Source organism: Euprymna scolopes, chromosome 14 (assembly GCF_053919585.1).
Source record: "Euprymna scolopes isolate OS-2025 chromosome 14, ASM5391958v1, whole genome shotgun sequence".
NCBI classification, from domain to species: Eukaryota; Metazoa; Mollusca; class Cephalopoda; order Sepiida; family Sepiolidae; genus Euprymna; species Euprymna scolopes.
In genome coordinates this window covers 22,635,081-22,655,635 of record NC_136495.1, presented here as the reverse complement: position 1 = coordinate 22,655,635, position 20,555 = coordinate 22,635,081, and the positions used below count along the sequence as shown (strand labels likewise).

The 20,555-nt window shown below is 30.5% G+C and overlaps 1 protein-coding gene across 2 annotated transcripts in view; it reads left to right on the top strand.

Annotated features, from left to right (window-relative positions):
* Positions 1-20,555, top strand: part of LOC145292906 (nucleobindin-2-like) — a 274,197-nt gene that overhangs the window by 144,091 nt on the left and 109,551 nt on the right. For both annotated transcript variants that reach the window (XM_080139047.1, XM_080139046.1), the window contains exon 3: positions 18,000-18,107. In XM_080139047.1, the coding sequence (XP_079995173.1) occupies positions 18,000-18,107 (108 nt within the window). The remainder of the gene's footprint in view (positions 1-17,999; positions 18,108-20,555) is intronic.

Below are 20,555 nucleotides of genomic sequence, written 5' to 3'. Positions count from 1 at the left end.
AAATTCGCATAAATATGTTTCCAACAGCTCTCGGTTTTTTTTATTATATCGCTAAATTAAATAGCTGAAATGAAAGGCTGTGTATTTTTACTTTGAACAATAAAATAACTGAAATGAAACGCTATGTGTGTAATTTCAATGAAAATTATTCGTCTGTGCTGCGCGTTCGTTTGAAGCGCCCTGATTGGCTGATAGAGTATCGTACCGCTCGCCATGTTCCGGCGTTTTCTGACGGATGTCGATCAACGCTCGGCTAAGATCGTGAAATCGGTGGGTAAAATACTGCAGGAGTACCAATCTTTTTTCTAGAATTTTAAATTGAAAATTAAAAGTGTTTTGCGCAGTTCTTTGCCGAACGAAAAAGAAATTAATATATATATTTTTAAAAGGTTTTGTAATCAGTTAATTTTTATGTCTAAATAATATTTACGATTAATTAAATAATTTCATTTTAAAAAGTATTTATAAATAGAATTTTACTAAGGACTTATAGTTGGGTTTGTATTACTGTACACATAGATTCTAAAAAGTTGTCAAAAAACAAATATATAACAAATAAATGTTATCAAAGGCAAGATAAGTTATTTTTCTACCTAACTGGATATATTTTTCGGGTTTTTATTCAATGTAATATGTTTATTCAGCTCGAAAAGCACACAGTGTTTACCGATGTATTGGAAAATTCAAAATGGCGCCCGAGACTCTCTTTAACACGGTAAGTTTGGGAAAAGATGTTATAAATAATAAACTATACAAAATACTGCTAGAAACTCGCTCAATATATGTTACCGTGACATATTTTGATATATATTCGGTGTTTTTTTTAATAGTATTTTGTCTAGTTTATTATTTATAACACCTTTTCCCGAACTTACCATGTTAAAGAGAGTGTCGGGCGCCATTTGAATTTTCCAATACATCGGTAAACACTGCATGTTTTTCGAGCTGAATAAACATGTTACATTGAATAAAAACAAAAAAAATGTATCCAGTTTGGTAGAAAAGTAACTTATCTTGCCTTTGATAATATTTGTTTGTTATATATTTGTTTTTTGACAACTTTTTCGAATCTATGTGTACAGTAATTTATAAATTATTAAATTAAATATTTATCTTTTTTATATTTAATTAGTATATATTTTCTTTCTCTTCGGCTATATTTTTTTTATTGAATTCATTAAATCTGTTAATTATGAGGACCAAAATAATGAATCGTGTGTATTTATTCTCTAATTTTCTTGTTTTTGTTCTGTTATATAAATTCTATTTTATTTGTTTTTTCTCTGAAGGATAAATTCTATTTTCTTTGAGTTTTTTTTTTCTGTATTCCAATTAAGTAAAATAAATTTTCTCTAGAATAAATTTTGCTAATTTTTCCGTTTAGTTTGCTATATAATAATTTTATTTAATCCAAAACACGACGGTGTAGACATAAAATATCTCTTCCAAAGTTAGGGAACATATTTGGGAACTACCGACCATAAGTATAAAACTACCTGGTATATTTCAAAACAATAAATTCCCTAGGAATCGGAATCGTACTTGGTATCGGAATCGTTAATCAATATTTTCCTGGAATCGGAATCGGAATCGTATAAAAATTAGGAATCGTCCCAACACTAATATATATATATATATATATCATCACCTAATGCCGTTTACTGTATATTTTAGTTTTTCACTTTTAATTCTCATTTTCGCTCCTTCGCACTTTTACTTCAACACCTGAAGATGATTCGTGGACGAATCGAAAGGGCTCGTGACAGCAACAACTATGGAACTTTTATTAATGTTTTTGGTTTTGATACAAAAAAAGATTATACGAAAAATTGAAAAATTCCAAAAATGAATCTACAAAACAAAGTCTCTCCGTTGCATGTAATAATATTTGCTTAAATGAAAAAAATGCTGCCTAAATATTCCAATATATATATATATATATATTAAATCCCCGAAACAGTGTTTCATGGTAAACAACTGATGATCCCTCGAAAAAATAAAAAAATTGGTATTATAGTAAATTCGAGAGAGTTGATGCAGTGATTGCAGGTGATTAAATGACTTACTGACTAGATGGTTTTTTAAGGAATGATAAAAAGTAATTTTTTGTATAGTTTCAAATGTTAAAAACTTCAAAGACTATATATATATATATATATATATATGAAAATTTTTCTTTTTTAAGAGGGGGGATTATAAAATTTAATTATGGCTGGATAAAGACCAATTAACATGATGGATTAAAAAATAAAAATGCAAGAGGGTTAGCTAACCAGGTTTTGTTCCTCGTTCAACAGAGTTAATTTGAGGAAAACTTGTGTTTCTTTTTTTTTTTTTTTAAAGTGTCATGAATATGGCAAGGGAGAGAAAAAATATAATTAAAAATAAAAAAAATGAATAAGTAAATTAATGGGGAGGGGAAATCCTAAGAGATTTTCTTTTTGTTTACAAAGAGAAGTTTTCAAGGACTTAATAAAAATGGCTTCTAGAATTTTTAAATGAAAGGCAAGTGTGACCTGCTTAAGATCATAAACATGTCAACACTGAAATTCGTGGCACAAGCACGGTTATTTATAAGTTGCTCACAGATTGCAGAACCATATGTATTATTCAGAACGTCAGAAGGGGAAAAATTTGCATAACGAATCTTTGATGGTACGTGTTTTAAACGAAAATCCAATCTTTGCGATGCCTGCCCAATGTAGCATGCACTGCAGTTACATCCAACTAAATAAATAATAGATTATTATGGTAGGGGGACATCTTTGTGAGTGGACAACATAAGTCTAGTTGAAAAAACAACACATGGGTTCGACGCAAAATAACACCGTTGTACAACGAGATTTGCTTGGCAAATCGGTCACTGATATTATCTTGCCAACATAGACAAAGGTAAACAGGACATCTATTGACTACAGTTTCTTTTAGATTTATAAAAATTTGAAACTTTTTTTTATTAATAGTAGATTCAACAATATCTAGGTGGTAGCCATTGTTGCAAAGGGTCTTAGTGATGAATTTAATCTCGTCATCCAGATTGGTTTTGGAACAAATCATTAAAGCCTTATGTGTAAGCGTCTTAATTAAATTAAATTTTTGATTTGTAGAACAAAATGAGTCCCAATGTGTATAGAGGCCTGTAACTGGTTAGCCCATTTTCATTTTTACTTTTTAATCCCTCATATTAATTTGTCTATACTCATATATATACACACACACACACACTAGCAGGCTGCCTGGCGTTTCCCAGTCATAAAATACACTTAAATATATTTTGATTTATACAGATTTTATATTTATTATTATAGAGCCAATACTCTATTGTATCAAAAGTAAAAATAAAAAAAAAAATCACTTGGGTGCTATTAGTTAGAATCAAATCTAAAACATGTAGCTTTTCAGCTTTATTCATTACCGATACTGATCTAAATTCATATTTGTACATGCGTAGAAGTAACACATTTAGTTGACTTGAGCATGGCAAGTTCCATTTTTTCCCCTTCAATTTTGACCCATTAGCACCTATTTTTATTGGCTAAACACCAAATCAAATTTTTTTTTCCCCCCAGGTCCAAATCTCTTATATATCAAGTTTAAAGTCTATTTAATAAGAAATATGAAATCTGCATAAATTAAAATATCATATTTAAACATATTTTACAACAGGGCAACATGCTAGTATATACACTTGTGCCCGATATTATTCATACCCCTCGGATCTTTGAGATTTCTATAAGAATATTGCTCAAACCAGAAGGTAGACAATATTAAAGGGATTTCAAACAATAAATCAAGCATAAACATTTAATTTAAACTCAACAAATAGATAAATTATGCAAGTTTGAAACATTATACAAAGAAAAACAATAATGGCACTAGTTCAAAATTATTCATACCTCTCTTACTAATAGTCAATAGCATGCCCTTTATTCTTAATAACTGCCTGTAACCGTTTTGGATATTTATCAACAAGGTTTTTACAAGCATCAACACTGATTTTTGACAATTCTTCAATGCAGTAGTTCTCCAAATCCCTCAAATTTCTAGGTTTCCGCTTTTTAACCTCAGTTTTCAATATGTGACAGAGGTTTTCGATAGGGTTCAGGTCGGGACTCTGGCTAGGCCATTCCAAAACATTAATTTGATTATCCTCAAACCATTTCTTGACTATTTTTGCAGTATGTTTTGGATCATTATCCTGTTGAAGGACCCAGTTTGGTCCTAAAATGAGCTTCTCCGCATCCAGTCTAATGTTTTTCTGGAGTATCTCCAAATATTGCTCCTTCTTCATGGTTCCATCTATCTTGACCAAACTACCTGGACCACTAGCCGAAAAGGAGCCCCAAAACATTAGGCTACCACCACCATGTTTCACCGTGGGTATGGTGTTCTTGGGGTTGTAAGCTTCTCCTTTCTTCCTCCAAACGTAAGAAGCATCCATATGGCCAAACAATTCAATTTTTGTTTCGTCAGTCCACAAAATACTTGAGAAAACGGACTCTGGAGAATTCACATGGGTCCTAGCAAACTTTAGACGTGCTGCAAGGTGTTTTCCGGTGTGCAATGGAGTCCTTCTTGGTCTTCTTCCTTTCAGACCATTTTCATGCAGAGTCCTTTGCAATGTTTGCCTTGATATTTTTATGCCAGGAGACTCCAGATTTTCTAAAATGTCCTTAGTAGTGGTGGTTGGATTTGCATTAACACTTCTTACAATATTCCTGGTGGCTCTAGCAGACAGTTTCCTTTTCCTTCCTCTACCAATCAAGTTGTTTGTTGTGTGGTGGCTCTGGAATTTTTTGATGATGCTCTGTACTGTTGCTGTAGGGACCTCAAATTTCTTGGAAATTGACTTGTAACCTAAACCATCCTTATGTGAATTCACAATTTTAGTCCTAAGATCATTACTAAGCTCTTTTTTCTTCCCCATTCTAATAATTTTTATTCTTTTATTGGTTTTCAGTTGATATCATTTTAATTTCTGAAAAATGCAAAAAACGAAATGAAATTAATCAAAGGTTGTATAAAAGCATTCAAAATAAGAATCAAACAGGAAACAAACAGTCAGAAACTCGATTAATACTGAAAAAATAAGGGGGTATGATTATTTTTGAACATTGCAGATTTTATAAATAGCTGTATATTTCTTTTATTACAAGTATCCCGAGATTTTAAAATGACAAAAATGATCAGAAGAGGTTTATTAAGAATATGTATCAATATGGACGTAAACAATAAATTCTTACAAAGTTACACCTAATAAACTCAATTTTCAAGGGGGGGGTATGAATAATATCGGGCACAAGTGTATATATATATATATATATGTACATACTAGCTGTACCCGGCCACGCGTTGCTGTGGCTCAGTTTGTTAAAATGGAACACATTCCTCAAGAAAAATTGCATTTTGTTCGTTTATTTACTTTTATTATTTTTTGCAATTTTTTAATCAATAAAAGTTATTTTTTTTTCCAAAAAAAGATTAATTTTTTACCATAAATTGTTAGGTGAAAGTTTTTTTTTCAGGAAAACTTGCACTTTTTTTTTTTTTTTTTTTTTTTTAAGAAATTTGGCAGTAAACGTTTCTCTTTGAAAACGGAATTTTTATTATAAAAAGAACAGATGAATGCTTTACATGAACACTGTAAATAGTTATGTGAATGTAGAGAAAAGTTTGATTCTTTTTTTCAAGATAATGTACAAATTATTATTTTTTTTTTAACAGATGTTCAGAAAATAAACAGAAAAATACTTCCATCATTAATTTATGCAGAAAAATAAATAAAATGTTGATTTAGTTTTTCAACATTATTCTTATAAATTACGATAAAACTTGCTGAGTATACGCTGTTTTACAGTTGTTGTAAAAATGGAACGGAAACTTAAATTTCGCTCCGTTTTAATCTTTCTTAATTTTTTTAATTGTGCCCCCCCCCCCCAAACGAATATAATCAAAACAGTAACATTCAACATTTGTACTTTATGTATATAAAACACATAATATTTAAAAAAAAAAAAAAAAAAAAAAAAAAAAAAAAGTTAATAACGAAAGGGAAATAATTCCATTTTTAAACGAAAAAGTCAGTTTGGTATATCTTTTTGTTATTTTTTACATAAGTCCAGCTTACCATTCACATTGGAAATGTTGACATTTATAGGTTGTCGGGTACGTTTACAACGAATAAACATTCCAATCTAGTAGATGTATCAGAATTTTTGTATGTATTTTTGACACCCTATCACAAAACTGCGAATAAAATATTAAAAAACTCGTAATTTCTCTTTTAAAATTGGGTTGTTTATTTTCTTATACTTCCAAAATAAACTATTAAAGTTGTTTTAAAAGTAATAGAAATATTTTTTTTTTAAAAAACAGTAATGAATTTTACGAACTCAATATTTTTCAATTTTTAAACTTTAAAAATCTATCAAAATTTTTCTATTGATTCTATTTTTACGATATTTTCAGGATCAATGGGAAATTTTATGCTCTTTCCAATAAACCGAATATAATATTTTAGACAAACGTTTTTTTTTTTTAATTCACGCCCCCCCCCCCATTTTCAAGTGTCTATTAAAAAGTAAATAATTAATTTACTTACCAAAGTTTTATATACCACAAATTGAAGAGAAAAGGTCAATAAATAATATATTCAAATTTAAAACAAAAAAAAAGTAGTGTTTTTTAGAAATTTACCTGTAAAGTTCGAAGTTTTTTGGTTTTTTTTAAACCATGTTGTTTGTTTTTTCTTTTTTTTTAATGAAACCTTGGTCCTTGCTCCTTTAATTGAAAAAAAATTAGGGCTTGAATTACATTTTTCGAGTAGTTATAAGCTTAGAAAGACAGGGGGTCGAATAATTCACGCCTCCCATTTTGAAATGTCTATTAAAAAGTAAATAATTAATTTACTCACCAAAGTGTTTTATATCATAAATTGAAGAGAAAAGGTCAATAAATAATATATTCAAATTTAAAACAAAAAAAAGTGTTTTTTAGAAATTTACCTGTAAAGTCCGAAGTTTAAAACCTTTTTTAAAAAAAAAAACACGTTTGTTTTTTATTTAAAAATTTTTTTTTTTAATGAAACCTTGGTCCTTGCTCCTTTAATTGAAAAATAATTAGGGCTTGAGTTACATTTTTCGAGTAGTTATAAGCTTGGAAAGACGGGGTGGAATTATTCACTATTTTTCACGAAATTTCTGACACACCTACCAATCTACCCATGTTAAGAACGGCTTTCGGAATAGACACCCCTAACCTTGCCAACATACCCGAAAAGCTATAAAAGTTGACGTGTCGAATGTGAACGATGAGTTGGACGTAATGTAAAAATGTACCGAATTTAAAAGGGAATGAAATTCAAATTTCCATTCTATTTTTACAACAACCATAAAGCAGAGCATTCTATGCAAATTTTACCTAACTTACTGTATTAATGCTATTTTTTTTCAAGCAACAAAAAAAAATATTTAGGTTTGGCTATAAATTCCTAAACTCATTTCACCCTAAATAATTTAGGTGACTGAAATAGGAATCTAATTGAATCTTTAATTTCCTGATAGTATGTGAGAAATTTATTTTTCTTCGAGTTATATCGAATTCATTAATACGGACTTTAGGAGCTTTTTTCGGAATGTTCCTGTAAAAATTATTTTTTATTGTTACAAATTACGATGCTTTATTTATATAAAAAAAAGCAACAATAAATTCTTGCATTTTTTATTTACTAACGAAAACCATAACTTTAGTAACGGTATTTTTTGTTTAAACAAAAAAAAGCATTTTCACTAAGAGTTAATTAAAAATAATTAGTTCATTATATTCTGCGATCATTATTTGATAAATACTGAAATTTTCATTAAAATTGGTTAATTTCCAGATTTTTTGTGAATTTTTAAGTAAAGGGAGGGGTCAAAATGTTTATACACTTTAAGCGTCGGCATTCATTTTGTCTGTACCTACCATTTTTCGATGAATATTTGATAGGAAAGCGACCATGTGTGGTTAATTTAAATCAAATTTCAATCACATGGTTACATTATCAATAATCATGTGATTAAGCCCATTGAAAATTTACAAATATTGTAATATCCTTTTAGTGATGCAGTGTTGGCAACTGAGATTTAAAAAAAACTCACGAGATCAGGAGAAAGAAATGTCCAGAAAATCGCTAGATTTTTAACTTTTATCATCTGAAATTTTCAAAAATCGCTAATTCACCCCCCCCCCCAAAAAAAAACTCCATATTTTAACTTCCTACAATAAAAAAATTATAAATATATATTCAATATATAAAATGTTCCGTGTTTTCTCACTATATGTTTCTGGAATTATATTGAAGTGGTTAGCTCCCCAGAAGGCTTACATATTTTATCAGCTAGTTTTACCTGTTTTTTCAGAGAGGGTATTTTTTTTTATTTTTTTTTTTTTTTTTTTTTTGCAAGAAACAAATCATAAGCTCAAACTTTTTATAATAAAAGTTAAATTGAAATATACTGCAAACTAAACATCACAATAATGTTGCAACATATTTTGAAATTAGAAAAATAAAAAAACAAAAAACTTTGTTTTAGCATGTTAAAACTATTTAGGTTGGTAGATAATTAAATTCTACTGTATTGGTATAAGTTTTTTTTGTTTTTTTTTTTGCTGTTGTTCCTTGCTTTTTACAATTTTCGACTAAATACTTCTAAATTAAGCGGGGTTGCTTGGATCGTATTTTAAACTAAACTTCGGAGGTTGGAATGCCCCCCACCCACCTAAAATGTACTTGGAAAAATCGATTTTATAGTGAGATTTAAGAATGGTTAGCTGAAAAAAGGTGAAAAACAAAACAAATAATCAATAAATAATTGTTACCAAAGGCAATAAATGCTACTTTTTTTTACTGACATGAATGAGTTTATTTTATGTTTTAAAATATTTTCAAGCCCTTTTCTTTATTTTTTAATCTAAAATTTCGGATGTGTGGGTGCGAAATATCTCCAGATTATCTAGAATTCCCCACTAGATTGCAAACGAAATCTCCAGATCTAGCAAGAAAACCGCAAATTGGAAACACTGGTCACGTGACAGGAAGTGGTAATAAATAATTGTCCCTAAAAAAAAAATTGGCCTATCGGTACAAAGAAAACCACCTATTTATCATAGAAAAAATAAGTATAATGTTATAATTAAAAAGAAATATATAAAAACACACATGGATATAGTAAACATATTATACCAAAACGTGGAAGCCATCCATCCAGTGGTTTTTTAGACTATTAATTGCAAACGAACCAAGAGTTACATTTTTATATATATATATATATATATATATATATATATATATATATATATATATATATATATATATATATATATATATATACATATATATATATATATATATATACATATATATATATACATACACACACACACACACACACACACTTTAACTCATCTAAAATAACAACCACAAACAGACTAAAAATACTTTATTTCAAATAAGATGCAGATTAGGAAATTGGAAAGGAAACCTTGGATACAAGCAAACCAGTCAGAATGAAAAGGCTAAAAATTGTACAATCTTATTTCATAAGCTTCTTATCAAGAAAGGAGGATCCTCCAAAATGCAAATATGGACATCAACTCAGAATAAAACATGTCCTGCTAGAATCCAAGACAGAAAATAAAACCAGTATTTCAACAGAAGAAATCTAAGAGAAATCTTTTGAATTTCTAATTTGTATTGGAATCTAGAAAAAAATTTGGAATAGTCTTTAGGAAGCTCATTTTTTTAAAACCTCTTAAGCCTAAGGCTTAAATTTTAGACATTTTCCAGAATTAAAATCATGTAATGGATTCTGATCAAAATTGGAATAAGGATTCTAGACATAAGGTTTATTATCATTATATTTTGATTTTAATCTTTGTAAGAAGACAAAAAAGTTGTGGAATTTTAACCATTCTGGGACAGGTATTTTTCTCGTTCAGTATATTGATTGGATAAAAAATTAATCAAGTATTGCTTGGAATTTATACTTTTCAGAATCATCCAATCATCGAGATGATAAAAACGGTACCATTTGCTTCTCTTGGCTAATTGCTGAATCTGAACCATGTTTCAATCATGGCCAATAATTTTCATTGTCATTTGAACAATAAACTGCACTGCAAGTCGACAATTGTCGGATTTGTGCTGTGAAAGATTTTCGTCGATGAGTGAGCCTTAATTTGGCTTCTAATTCATTTTCAGTTCCTATAAAAGACCCTTCCGATTTGTAATTGAAAAAAATGTTTATAAAAATGTTTCCAGTTTTGTGGATGGGTTAGGAGGATTCTCCATTGTTAACAGTTGAGTCATTTTGTTTTTTTTAATATTTTTTTATTTTTTTTATATTATAAAATGGAGGATAATACAAAACATGTAAACCTTTTTTATTTATTTATTTTTTTACTACTAGTGGAGGGTGGGGAGCAGTCGTAAAATATGAGTAAATATATCTTAATTTGTCCAGAATTCATATATATTATTATAAAACATTGATTTCATAAGTAAAAAAAAAGAAAATATTTGGGTGCCATCAGCTAGAATTGAAACTGAAATCAAAACTGTAGCATTCAAAGCTAGTGATGTTACCACTGTACCAACTTGACATGCAAATGAACTGATTAAAAATAAACCAAGATTAATGTACAAAATGTATAACGATATTTTTCAATTTTGAACCCTTCTTGAGCCCTTAAAAACTATTTTAACCAACTAAAGGCCCATACAAGAATGGTCCATAAAAAAATCCAATCATTTGAGGCTAGAAAGCTTTCTACTCTAATAGTTTCTTCTCTCGAACAGCTAGACTTTGGAAGTCCCTTCTTGCTACTTGTTTCCCTGACTGTACTGATATGCAGGTATTTTAATGTAATGTAAAGCAACATCTTGTTAATCTTTCCTAAGTATGGTTTCAAATAGTAGCCCCTTCTGTTCAAATGGCAGTATGGCTTGCTAATTGTGTCGTATGTGTAAAATGGAAACACGCACATAAAATTTCTTTTTTTTTTATGTCGGTGTTTTGTGGCTGCACTACATGGTTGTCTTGGCATTTGCTAAATTCAAATCCTACAGGATGAATGAAGAAGCATCAGAAATACTGACATTTTAAAGAGACAAGTTGTTCCTGTGGCAGCATTCCTTGATCAGAAATATAAAGATAATTTGAAAGTTCAATTTTTTGAATTTCAAATGTAGAAATTCAAAATTTTATGTTTATTATGCTTATATGTATTTCACAAAAATACATGTAAGTAATCATCCATGGACACGTGCTTCGTCTTTTAAAGACTCCTTAGAGTGTATTTTTTGTCAGTATTTTTTTTAAGATGTTTTGAATAGTTTAACAAATAATGTTAATTTTAGTGTAAGAAAGATTTTATTTAAGGTGTATCAGATTAAGATTGAATCCTGAACTCATGATAGGTGGGCATGAATTTACTAATTCTAATTTCCAAATTGAAATGTTTTATTAATGGTGTTCCAATGCACATAACGCCATTTTCTGATTTGTTTTTGATTATTTCTTGATAGCATGATTAACAAACTTAACTGGTTGTTATTTTAGATGCAAAAGGTTGAAAACAACAAATAGATACACCCACCCTCCTGCATCCTCACTCCCTGGTAGGTGGGTTCTAGGCACACTGTTATTTATTGTTTGGATATTTCTAGACTAATTTCCAAACAGAGGAAGATTTAAAACAACTTGTTTACCAAAGAATTCACTTTGGAAATAAATGACTAACAATCATCACATGGGATATGAATACTCCATTTTTATTTAGCAGACTCACCACCACCAAGAGTGGTGGTGGAGGCAGATTTCCATTTAAATCATGTGACTTTTCTAGGTGTCAGTTTTAGCTTTTTGATTAAAATCCACTTTTTTAAATAAGGAACAGGCTGATTTTTTCTTATGATAGTTCTATCTGAAGCAAATCATGAAAGAGTAGAGGGGGAGGTAAGATGACTTTTGTTTTGTGAAAGAATGACTTCCTGTTCCTTTCCCCTCACATATGCACTCAATGTCTTTCCATTAGTTTTGACTTTCTTAGTTGGAACCAATTGGAGTTCTCGAGGAAAAAAAACCCTGCTTTTTGTAATATCCTTTCTGTCAACACACACACACACACACACACACACACACACACACACACACACACAGGGGGTGGGGGTTATGCTCTTGATTGTGAGGTGCTTACTCAAAATTGATCTTGAAAATGATCACACAACCGACAAAGTTTCTCTTTCGTTCAATTCTCGGGCAGGTTTTAGGTTTGAGAGCTTAATTCAGCTCATTGTAGACAAAATCTTACAAAAGATGATGGGTTCATTTTTCTGATAAATAAAATAAGAGAAACTATGAGTATTAATAAAATGCCTATTTCTCGATGTTGTATAAATTGAAATTGTTACTTTGCATGTTGCGTTTAATGAGCTTCATTAATGTGATCCGTATTTTACAATGTTACTTTTGCTTGTACTAAAGTAATTATTAGTTTGTGTTTAGATTTTTTCTTTTTCTCAATTATAAGAATTGCCATGCAATAGATTAATTACATTGTTCTATAAAAAAGTATATGAATGATTTAAAGAGGAGGAGCCATCACTGATGAGGTTCATCCTTGGAGCCACAAGCCAACAAATTTGCAACTGAGAGGGACAACTGTTTCTAGGTTGGGAGTCTTGATTTTAACATGTCATTACTATCACCTCTCACCCTCTTGTCTTGAGGAACATGTGTTTCCTCTGTGCCAATTTAACGAAGCACACAGGAAAAAAAAAAAATGGATGTTTTTGTATTTATTCCCTTACCACATGAAATCAGGTATGGTACAAGGCTAGGCTAAGTGGAGTGCAAAAGGGCATCCTTCATGTTGAGAACATGATGCCCCCCCCCAACAATATGTTTCTGAATTTTTTAGATAAAAATTGATAATTCACATTATTTGGATTATTCTGACTATTCTCATCTTGAGTTCTATTTTCACTGAGTTTTGGTTGATGTAACCTTCGACCTTCTTCAGGTTTATCTTGTTGAACTATGGAATAATATGGAAATAACAATAATCACCCCCGGCCCACAATTTAGATTCAAAATGTTTTTTTTTTTTTTTTATATACTAATGAGTCACTATTCACTAAGTCCAAAAGCTATTCAAGTATAAGTATTAATTAGATTGTGTTTCCTCTGTCATCAGGAATTCATTCTGATTAAAGTGATAGTGCTGCAATAGTTACTGGCATGGACTGTGAGTTTGGTATGCAGTGTTCTAGTTCTCTTGAGATTATTGCATCACCTTAAATAATATCCTTAAGATAGGTATGAATCCATCTAGCTGCCCTCCAGATAAGGGTGACGTATTGGATAGGCTACACTTTCAAACCTTGCTAAGATAAGTAGTCTTAAGAGAAAGAAAACTCTGATGTAATACATGTACCTCTGTAGGTCGTTGTTGCATGATACGGATTGTACTTCTTAGCAGTCATCACTTACTTGTTGGAAAGAGTGGGTTATGTTCTCCAATATACATGATCCGTTTAAAACAAATTTGTTTGAAAAGTCGTCTGATAATTTTATTCTAATCCTTGTGACTATCTCTTTCTCCTAAATGCTCTACATGGCTTACTTTATAAGTAAAATGATACTAAACTTACTTTATAAGCAAAATGATATTAAACTTACTTTATAAGCAAAATGATACTAAACTTACTTTATAAGCAAAATGATACTAAACTTACTTTATAAGCAAAATGATATTAAACTTACTTTATAAGCAAAATGATATTAAACTTACTTTATAAGCAAAATGATACTAAACTTACTTTATAAGCAAAATGATACTAAACTTACTTTATAAGCAAAATGATATTAAAATTACTTTGTAAGTAAAATGATACTAAACTTACTTTATAAGCAAAATGATACTAAACTTACTTTATAAGCGAAATGATACTAAACTTACTTTATAAGCGAAATGATACTAAACTTACTTTATAAGCAAAATGATACTAAACTTACTTTATAAGTAAAATGATACTAAACAAACAAAACTTTAGCTTAGATCCTGGCTAGCTACGAGGTGCCTTCAATAAGTTTCCAAACTTTTTTCGTATGGGCATTTTTCTAGATTGTACACATATGAAACTCGTCCTCTTTGAAGTAATCTCCTTCAGCTGCAATGCACTTGTTGTACTGTTCCAACAATTTTTAGAAGGCCCCATGGAAGTCCTCTTGTATGAGCATGTCAATGACCCTCATCGTAGTCTCTTTCATCTCAATTGTCTCATAATGACAGCCTCTAAGGTTTTCCTTGAGCTTAGGGAATAACCAAAACTCCTATCCTTACATTATCAACGCTCTGATCCCCATCTGGCATCAATTGTGATGGATGGCTCTCGTCTGGGTGAGGCTCCGTGTTTTGACAAGCTTCTGAGTTTGACCTTTACTCCTGATCTGAAATGGAACACGTACATCAAGTCTGTTGCCAAGGTCGCTGGAAAGATGGTGGGATCCTTCTACCGCTCCAGAAGATATCTCACTACTGATGCAATTCTCTATCTATATAAAAGTCAAGTACGTCCAAGTATGGAATACTGTTGCCATATCTGGGAAGGATCTGCTAAAAACAGCCTATCCTGCCTTGACAGAGTACAAAATAGACTTCGTGGCTTAGTGGGGGATGCCCTTTTCTCTACCCTGCAACCTCTCTCCTACAGAAGAGACGTTGCGAGCCTATCCTTGTTTTATCGTTATTTCCATGGCAGGTGCTGGTCTGAACTCCAATCTCTGGTCCCCCCTCGCCAATCTTTCACGAAAAACACCCGTCTAGCTGAATCCACTGTGAAAAATTTCCCCCACTCTTTATATGTGCCTAAATCAAAACGCAGATTCCATGAACAAAGCTTTTTTCTTAGAACTGCACGCCTGTGGAACTCTGTTCCGTCTGCCTGCTTCCCACCGGACTACAACTTGGATGTCTTCAAGTCCAACGTTAACAAATTCCTGATGAACCGCCCCCTTAAGTAAACACTTCATCAAATCTCCACACCAATGTAATGTACTTGCAATAACCCTTATCCCTGAGTGGCTTCCGGGCCTTGATAAGTTGTGATCACTGTAAAAAAAAAAAAAAAAAAAAAAAAAGTCACAGGGAGCAAAGTCTGGACTATAGAGAAGATGAGGAACTGTCTTGATGTCAAGTAGTCTGATCTTCTTTGAGCAACCTTGAGACAAACTTTGCACAAATTTTCTGCATCTTCAGTTCCTTGGCAATAATTGTGTGCACAGTTCTTACACTGATATCAAACTGTGCACTCAGTGTCTCTATAGACACACTACTGTCCTTATCCATGAAATTCTTTATTTGGCCAATTAACTCTGGTGTTCTAACTTCCTTACTTCTCCCATCATCCCTCACAGATTCTCTGCCTTCCTTGAATCTCTTATGCCACTCAAAAACTGATCTTAGATTCATGCAAGATGGTCCAAAAGCAGTATGAAGCATTCCATTCATTTATGACATTTTTTTTTCCAAGTTTAAAGCAGAATTTTATTGCATATCGTTCTTCTAAAGTGTCCTCACATCCAGATTGTATGTTTTGAAATTCACTGGCTATGACAATCAGACTTTGGTAGGGTGTATTCCAATTCCTGTTGTAGCTGTTCATTTGAACCTGAAATAATGAAAATTGATTATCCATCTCATAAGATGTATAGCAATAACATACTGAATTTTCAAGAGTCTACAAGTTTAAATGCCTGTACAAAAAAAAAAAAAAAAAATCTGGAAACTTACTGAAGGCACCTAATATTTTACAACGCATTCTTGATAAAACTTTGTACATAACATTGGTATTAAAACAATAAAAAAAAAACTCAGCAAAGATAAAATTCATTTCACTTCATAGACATACCACACATTTTGAATTTTAATATCTATGCCCTTTTTTTTTTTTTTTTTTTTTTAAATAACATTCTTTCCCCATCATAAACACACCATGTATTTCAAATGTTTGCTATGTTTTTCTTAAAACCGTCAAAAGGTTTTGAACAATAAAAATTAAACATGGATAAACATATAAATGTCTTGTTTTCCTTTTTCCATTGCGTTGGATCATTAATTCTATAACTAGCAGTGTCAGAAATTTCGTGAAAACTATTGAATAATTCCACCTGCTCTCTTTCGAAGCTTATAACTCCTCGAAAAATGTAATTCAAGCCCTAATTTTTTTTTCAATTAAAAGAGCAAGGACCAAGGTTTCATTTAAAAAAAAAAAAAAAAATGAACAAACAACATGTTTTTTTTTAAAAAGGTTTAAAACTTCGGACTTTACAGGTAAATTTCTAAAAAAAAACACTACTTTTTTTGTTTTAAATTTGAATATATTATCTATTGATCTTTTATCTTCAATTTGTGATATATAAAACTTTGGTACATGAATTATTTACTTTTTAATAGACATTTGAAAATGGGGGGGGGGCGTGAATTAAAAAAAAACATTTGTCTAAAATATTATATTCAGTTTATTGGAAAGAGCATAAAATTTCACATTGACCCTGAAAATATCGTAAAAGTAGAATCAATAGAAAAATTTTGATAGATTTTTAAAGTTTAAAAATTGAAAAATACTGAACTCGTAACATTCAATTAATTTCATTACTGTTTTTTAAAAAATAAAAAAAAATATTTCTATTACTTTTAAAACAACTTTAATAGTTTATTTTGGAAGTATAATCCATAAAGAAAATAAACAACCCACCTTTAAAAGAGAAATTACGAGTTTTTTATATTTTATTTGCAGTTTCGTGTTTGGTGTCAAAAATTCCTACAAAAATTCTGATACACCTATTCTATAACTTTGTTTAAAACTGTTGCAATATTTTTGACATGAGGGTATGACCACAAAGATTTGGGTGATTATATTTATAACCAGGGATGATGAGAACGAACCAATGAGATGTTAGAATTGCTTTATTCAATACTAGCAGGTTGCCCGGTAGTAAAATATGCATAAATATTATATTTTGATTAATGCAGAGTTCTTTATTATAAACAGAAATACTGTAGGGATTAAATGTAAAGTGAAATTCCTTTTAAAAGAAAAAAAAAAAAAGAAAAGAAACTGAGACAGGTGCATGTGAGTATAATGTTTTTTCTAAACAGTTCACTCCTTGTAAGTAAAAAAAAAAAAAAAATAATCAAGCTGAGATCGAAATCAAAACTTCATGTCACCCACGTACCAATTTTTCCATTTTTACCCATTAGCAGCTCTTTTTTCCAGATGAAAATTGATACAAAGTTTTCCACTGTTTGAATACCCTATATACCAAATTTCAAGTCTGTAGAGCAAAATTCATTGAGTATATAGGTTGAGAAGTGTCCTTACACACACACACACACACACACACACACACACACATTCTCACTTTTATAGATATAATAGATAATGAATCTTTGAATTCTTCAATGATAGCTTTCTTTCTTGACATGAGAAGACCACTACACTCTGCAGATCCTGACTGAATTAAACCTTTACCTGACTATCTTCTTTGACTGGATTGATGCTACCATTTTGTTTGTTTAGTAGAACTACATTTTTCTATTACAAAAATAGTTCTATACTCAAGAAAGATGCCCCTCACTTTGTAAACAGAGGAATTGTTTACGAGATTTAGACGCTATTAGTTGCTAAGATAATCCTCAATTATTTTTATATATATATATATATATATATATATATATATATATATACACCATAATGCTATCTTTATTTTGAATATACATATATAGCCCCCACCCTACAGCTCCTGTTGAGTGAGGGCAAAACCAGTCAACTGATTATTTTTTTTTTTTTTTTACTTTTGATAATGAATAATAAATAAAATTCTTCCCTTAATAATAATTGCAATGTATATTTATATATAATTAACTTTCTTGTTTTTTTTTCTTCTTTGTTTTAGGCAATGGGTTTGGAATATGAAAAATATCTCCAAGAAATTGTGACAGTCTTAGAAGAAGATCCAGCCTTTAAGAAAAAATTGGAAGATTCCGATATCAATTACATAAAGGTATTTTGGTTGATTTTTGAACTTTCTATTTAATATAGTATTAATATGTCAAATTCTGTTTCTGGATGTATTATTTTCAACTATGGATTAGGTAGTAGAGAGAATTTGTGATGAATCACAAATTAATTTTCCTTACCTCTTTCACTGAATGGTGCATACGTATCAATGGACAGCTGAAGACTTGAACAACAATCATCAGGGATAACTTTACTGAGCTTTCCTGTCTACGGATGATCAACCTTAGACAGTGGAATCACAATTGCTTAATCATAAGGTGGTTAAGTGTTAAATGACATCAACTAGCGACCTGGGTGTTTCGAGTTCAAATCCTGCTGATTTCATAAGATCACTTTTACTTAGGATGTTGGCACTCTTCACGTGGTCCCGCTCATAAGTACACAATGTCTTTCCAGAAAGAATTCTAACTAGAAAGATATTGAGGAAACTGATGTCAGCAATAGACTCATGTGATTTAAACAATATAATGATGATGATTGGTTAGCCATCTTGTGTGACCTAGTTCAGGACTGCCATGGTTTCGTATGTAGTTTAGGCCAGGGGAGAAGCTGGCTCAGCACAACGAAGGTGAATGCTGTTGCAACAGCGGTGCACTACTACCATTCGAAAAAGTATGAACCCATAATTTCCTTCCTGGGTGAAATAGAAACTTATAATAAATTAATCATATACAATGCCAATATATATGGTACTTTGTGTTACACATTTATGTATAAACTAGCTGGCAGCCTGGTGTTGCCCAGCTGTACAATACGCTTAAACATGATATTTTAATTTATGTAGATTGCGTATGTATTATTATAGAATCAATCCTCTATTGAATATTATTTATTACGAAGAAGAATTTGCCTGGTGAACTAATTTGCAATATAAAAATTTAAAAATAATGATAAAATGATCAAATTCTGTCCGTGTTTGTTTACAATATCATGTCAGCTGATATTTGGGCTTGACGATGAATGCATGGTGCTGCCGGGAGCGGTGACAGGGCAAATCAGTTTCTCCACTTTTTATGGTTCTTCATTGTTTCTGTTCTGGAGTGATTCGTTGAAATAAAATATAAGAAAAGAACATTATGTAAACGTATACAATAAAAATTAACAAAATTATACAAACAAAAATAACACAATGAGTCTTAATTTGCACTTTTAAGAATGAAATTAAAAAATAAGTTATTTTATTGGAATTTATATAATAAATACGTTTGTAAAGGTATAAGATTGTAATTGTTGAGGTCAGAATAGCAAAATTTAAAATATCGTGAGAAGAGGCGCATCCGATGCATAGTGTAACCCATCAAAATAGTTTAAAAAGATTTTAAAAAGTGTTTTCAATTATTAATTAAAATAAGACCGAAAAAAACAACAACTTTTCAATGATTATTAAATAAAAAAAAAAAAAGACTGTTGAAAAAATGTAATAATAAAAAAAGATTACATGCATAGTGTAACCCATCAAAATAGTTTAAAAAGATTTTAAAAAGTGTTTTCAATTATTAATTAAAATAAGACCGAAAAAAACAACAACTTTTCAATGATTATTAAATAATAAAAAAAAAGACTGTTGAAAAAATGTAATAATAAAAAAAGATTACATGCACAAGGGAGTTATAGGCATGAGAGAAAAAAAACGAAGGAACTGATTTGCCTTGTCACTGCTTATGGTGGTACTGTGCTGGAAGTTGGGAGATGCGTTAGCTGACTATAACCAAACAATGTCTTTGGAAAAGGAATGGTGCCTATCACAATAACTTTGGGAAGAAGCTTTCTTTTTGTGAATTTATTTATTTATTTTTTTTTTTCAAGCTGGTGTGTGTTCTATTTTTGCTTTGGGACAATTGGGGATATTTTGACTATACTAACTCCGTTTCTTAAAACTCACTTTCACTAGAGAAATTGCTTTTTTCTTTTTTTTAAATACCTGTAATATATTCATGTTCATGAAAAACATCTTTAGCTTTAGTTGAAACATAGCTTTTCTTTTTTTATCTATTTTATTTTATTTTTTTTGATCCAGGTTTTAACCCATAATCAATGCAATTTAAAATAGTCCCATCTGATTAATGTTTAGTTTTTAAATGTGCAAATAACATGGAAAAGATGCTATTCCAAACCAGTTTTTATACAAGACATTGCTTTATTAAAAGAAACCAATTAACACAGGTAATGCGAATAAAATAGATAAGAGAAATATGTTCCATGTTATCCCAAACCAGTTTTCACTCAAATTTCCACTTTGTGCTTATCCAAGATGGCCGCCATTAACATTATTATTTAGTTGCTGCAGTGATTGTAGGAAGACTAGTTAATTTGAAGGCTTACCCCTTGATTATGATTTAGTCGCTGAATGTTTATCTAGGATATGAGACCCAATTTTTTTGTAATTTCAGAAAAAAGAATTTTGCTTTTATTTTTAACTCTGAAAAAGCAG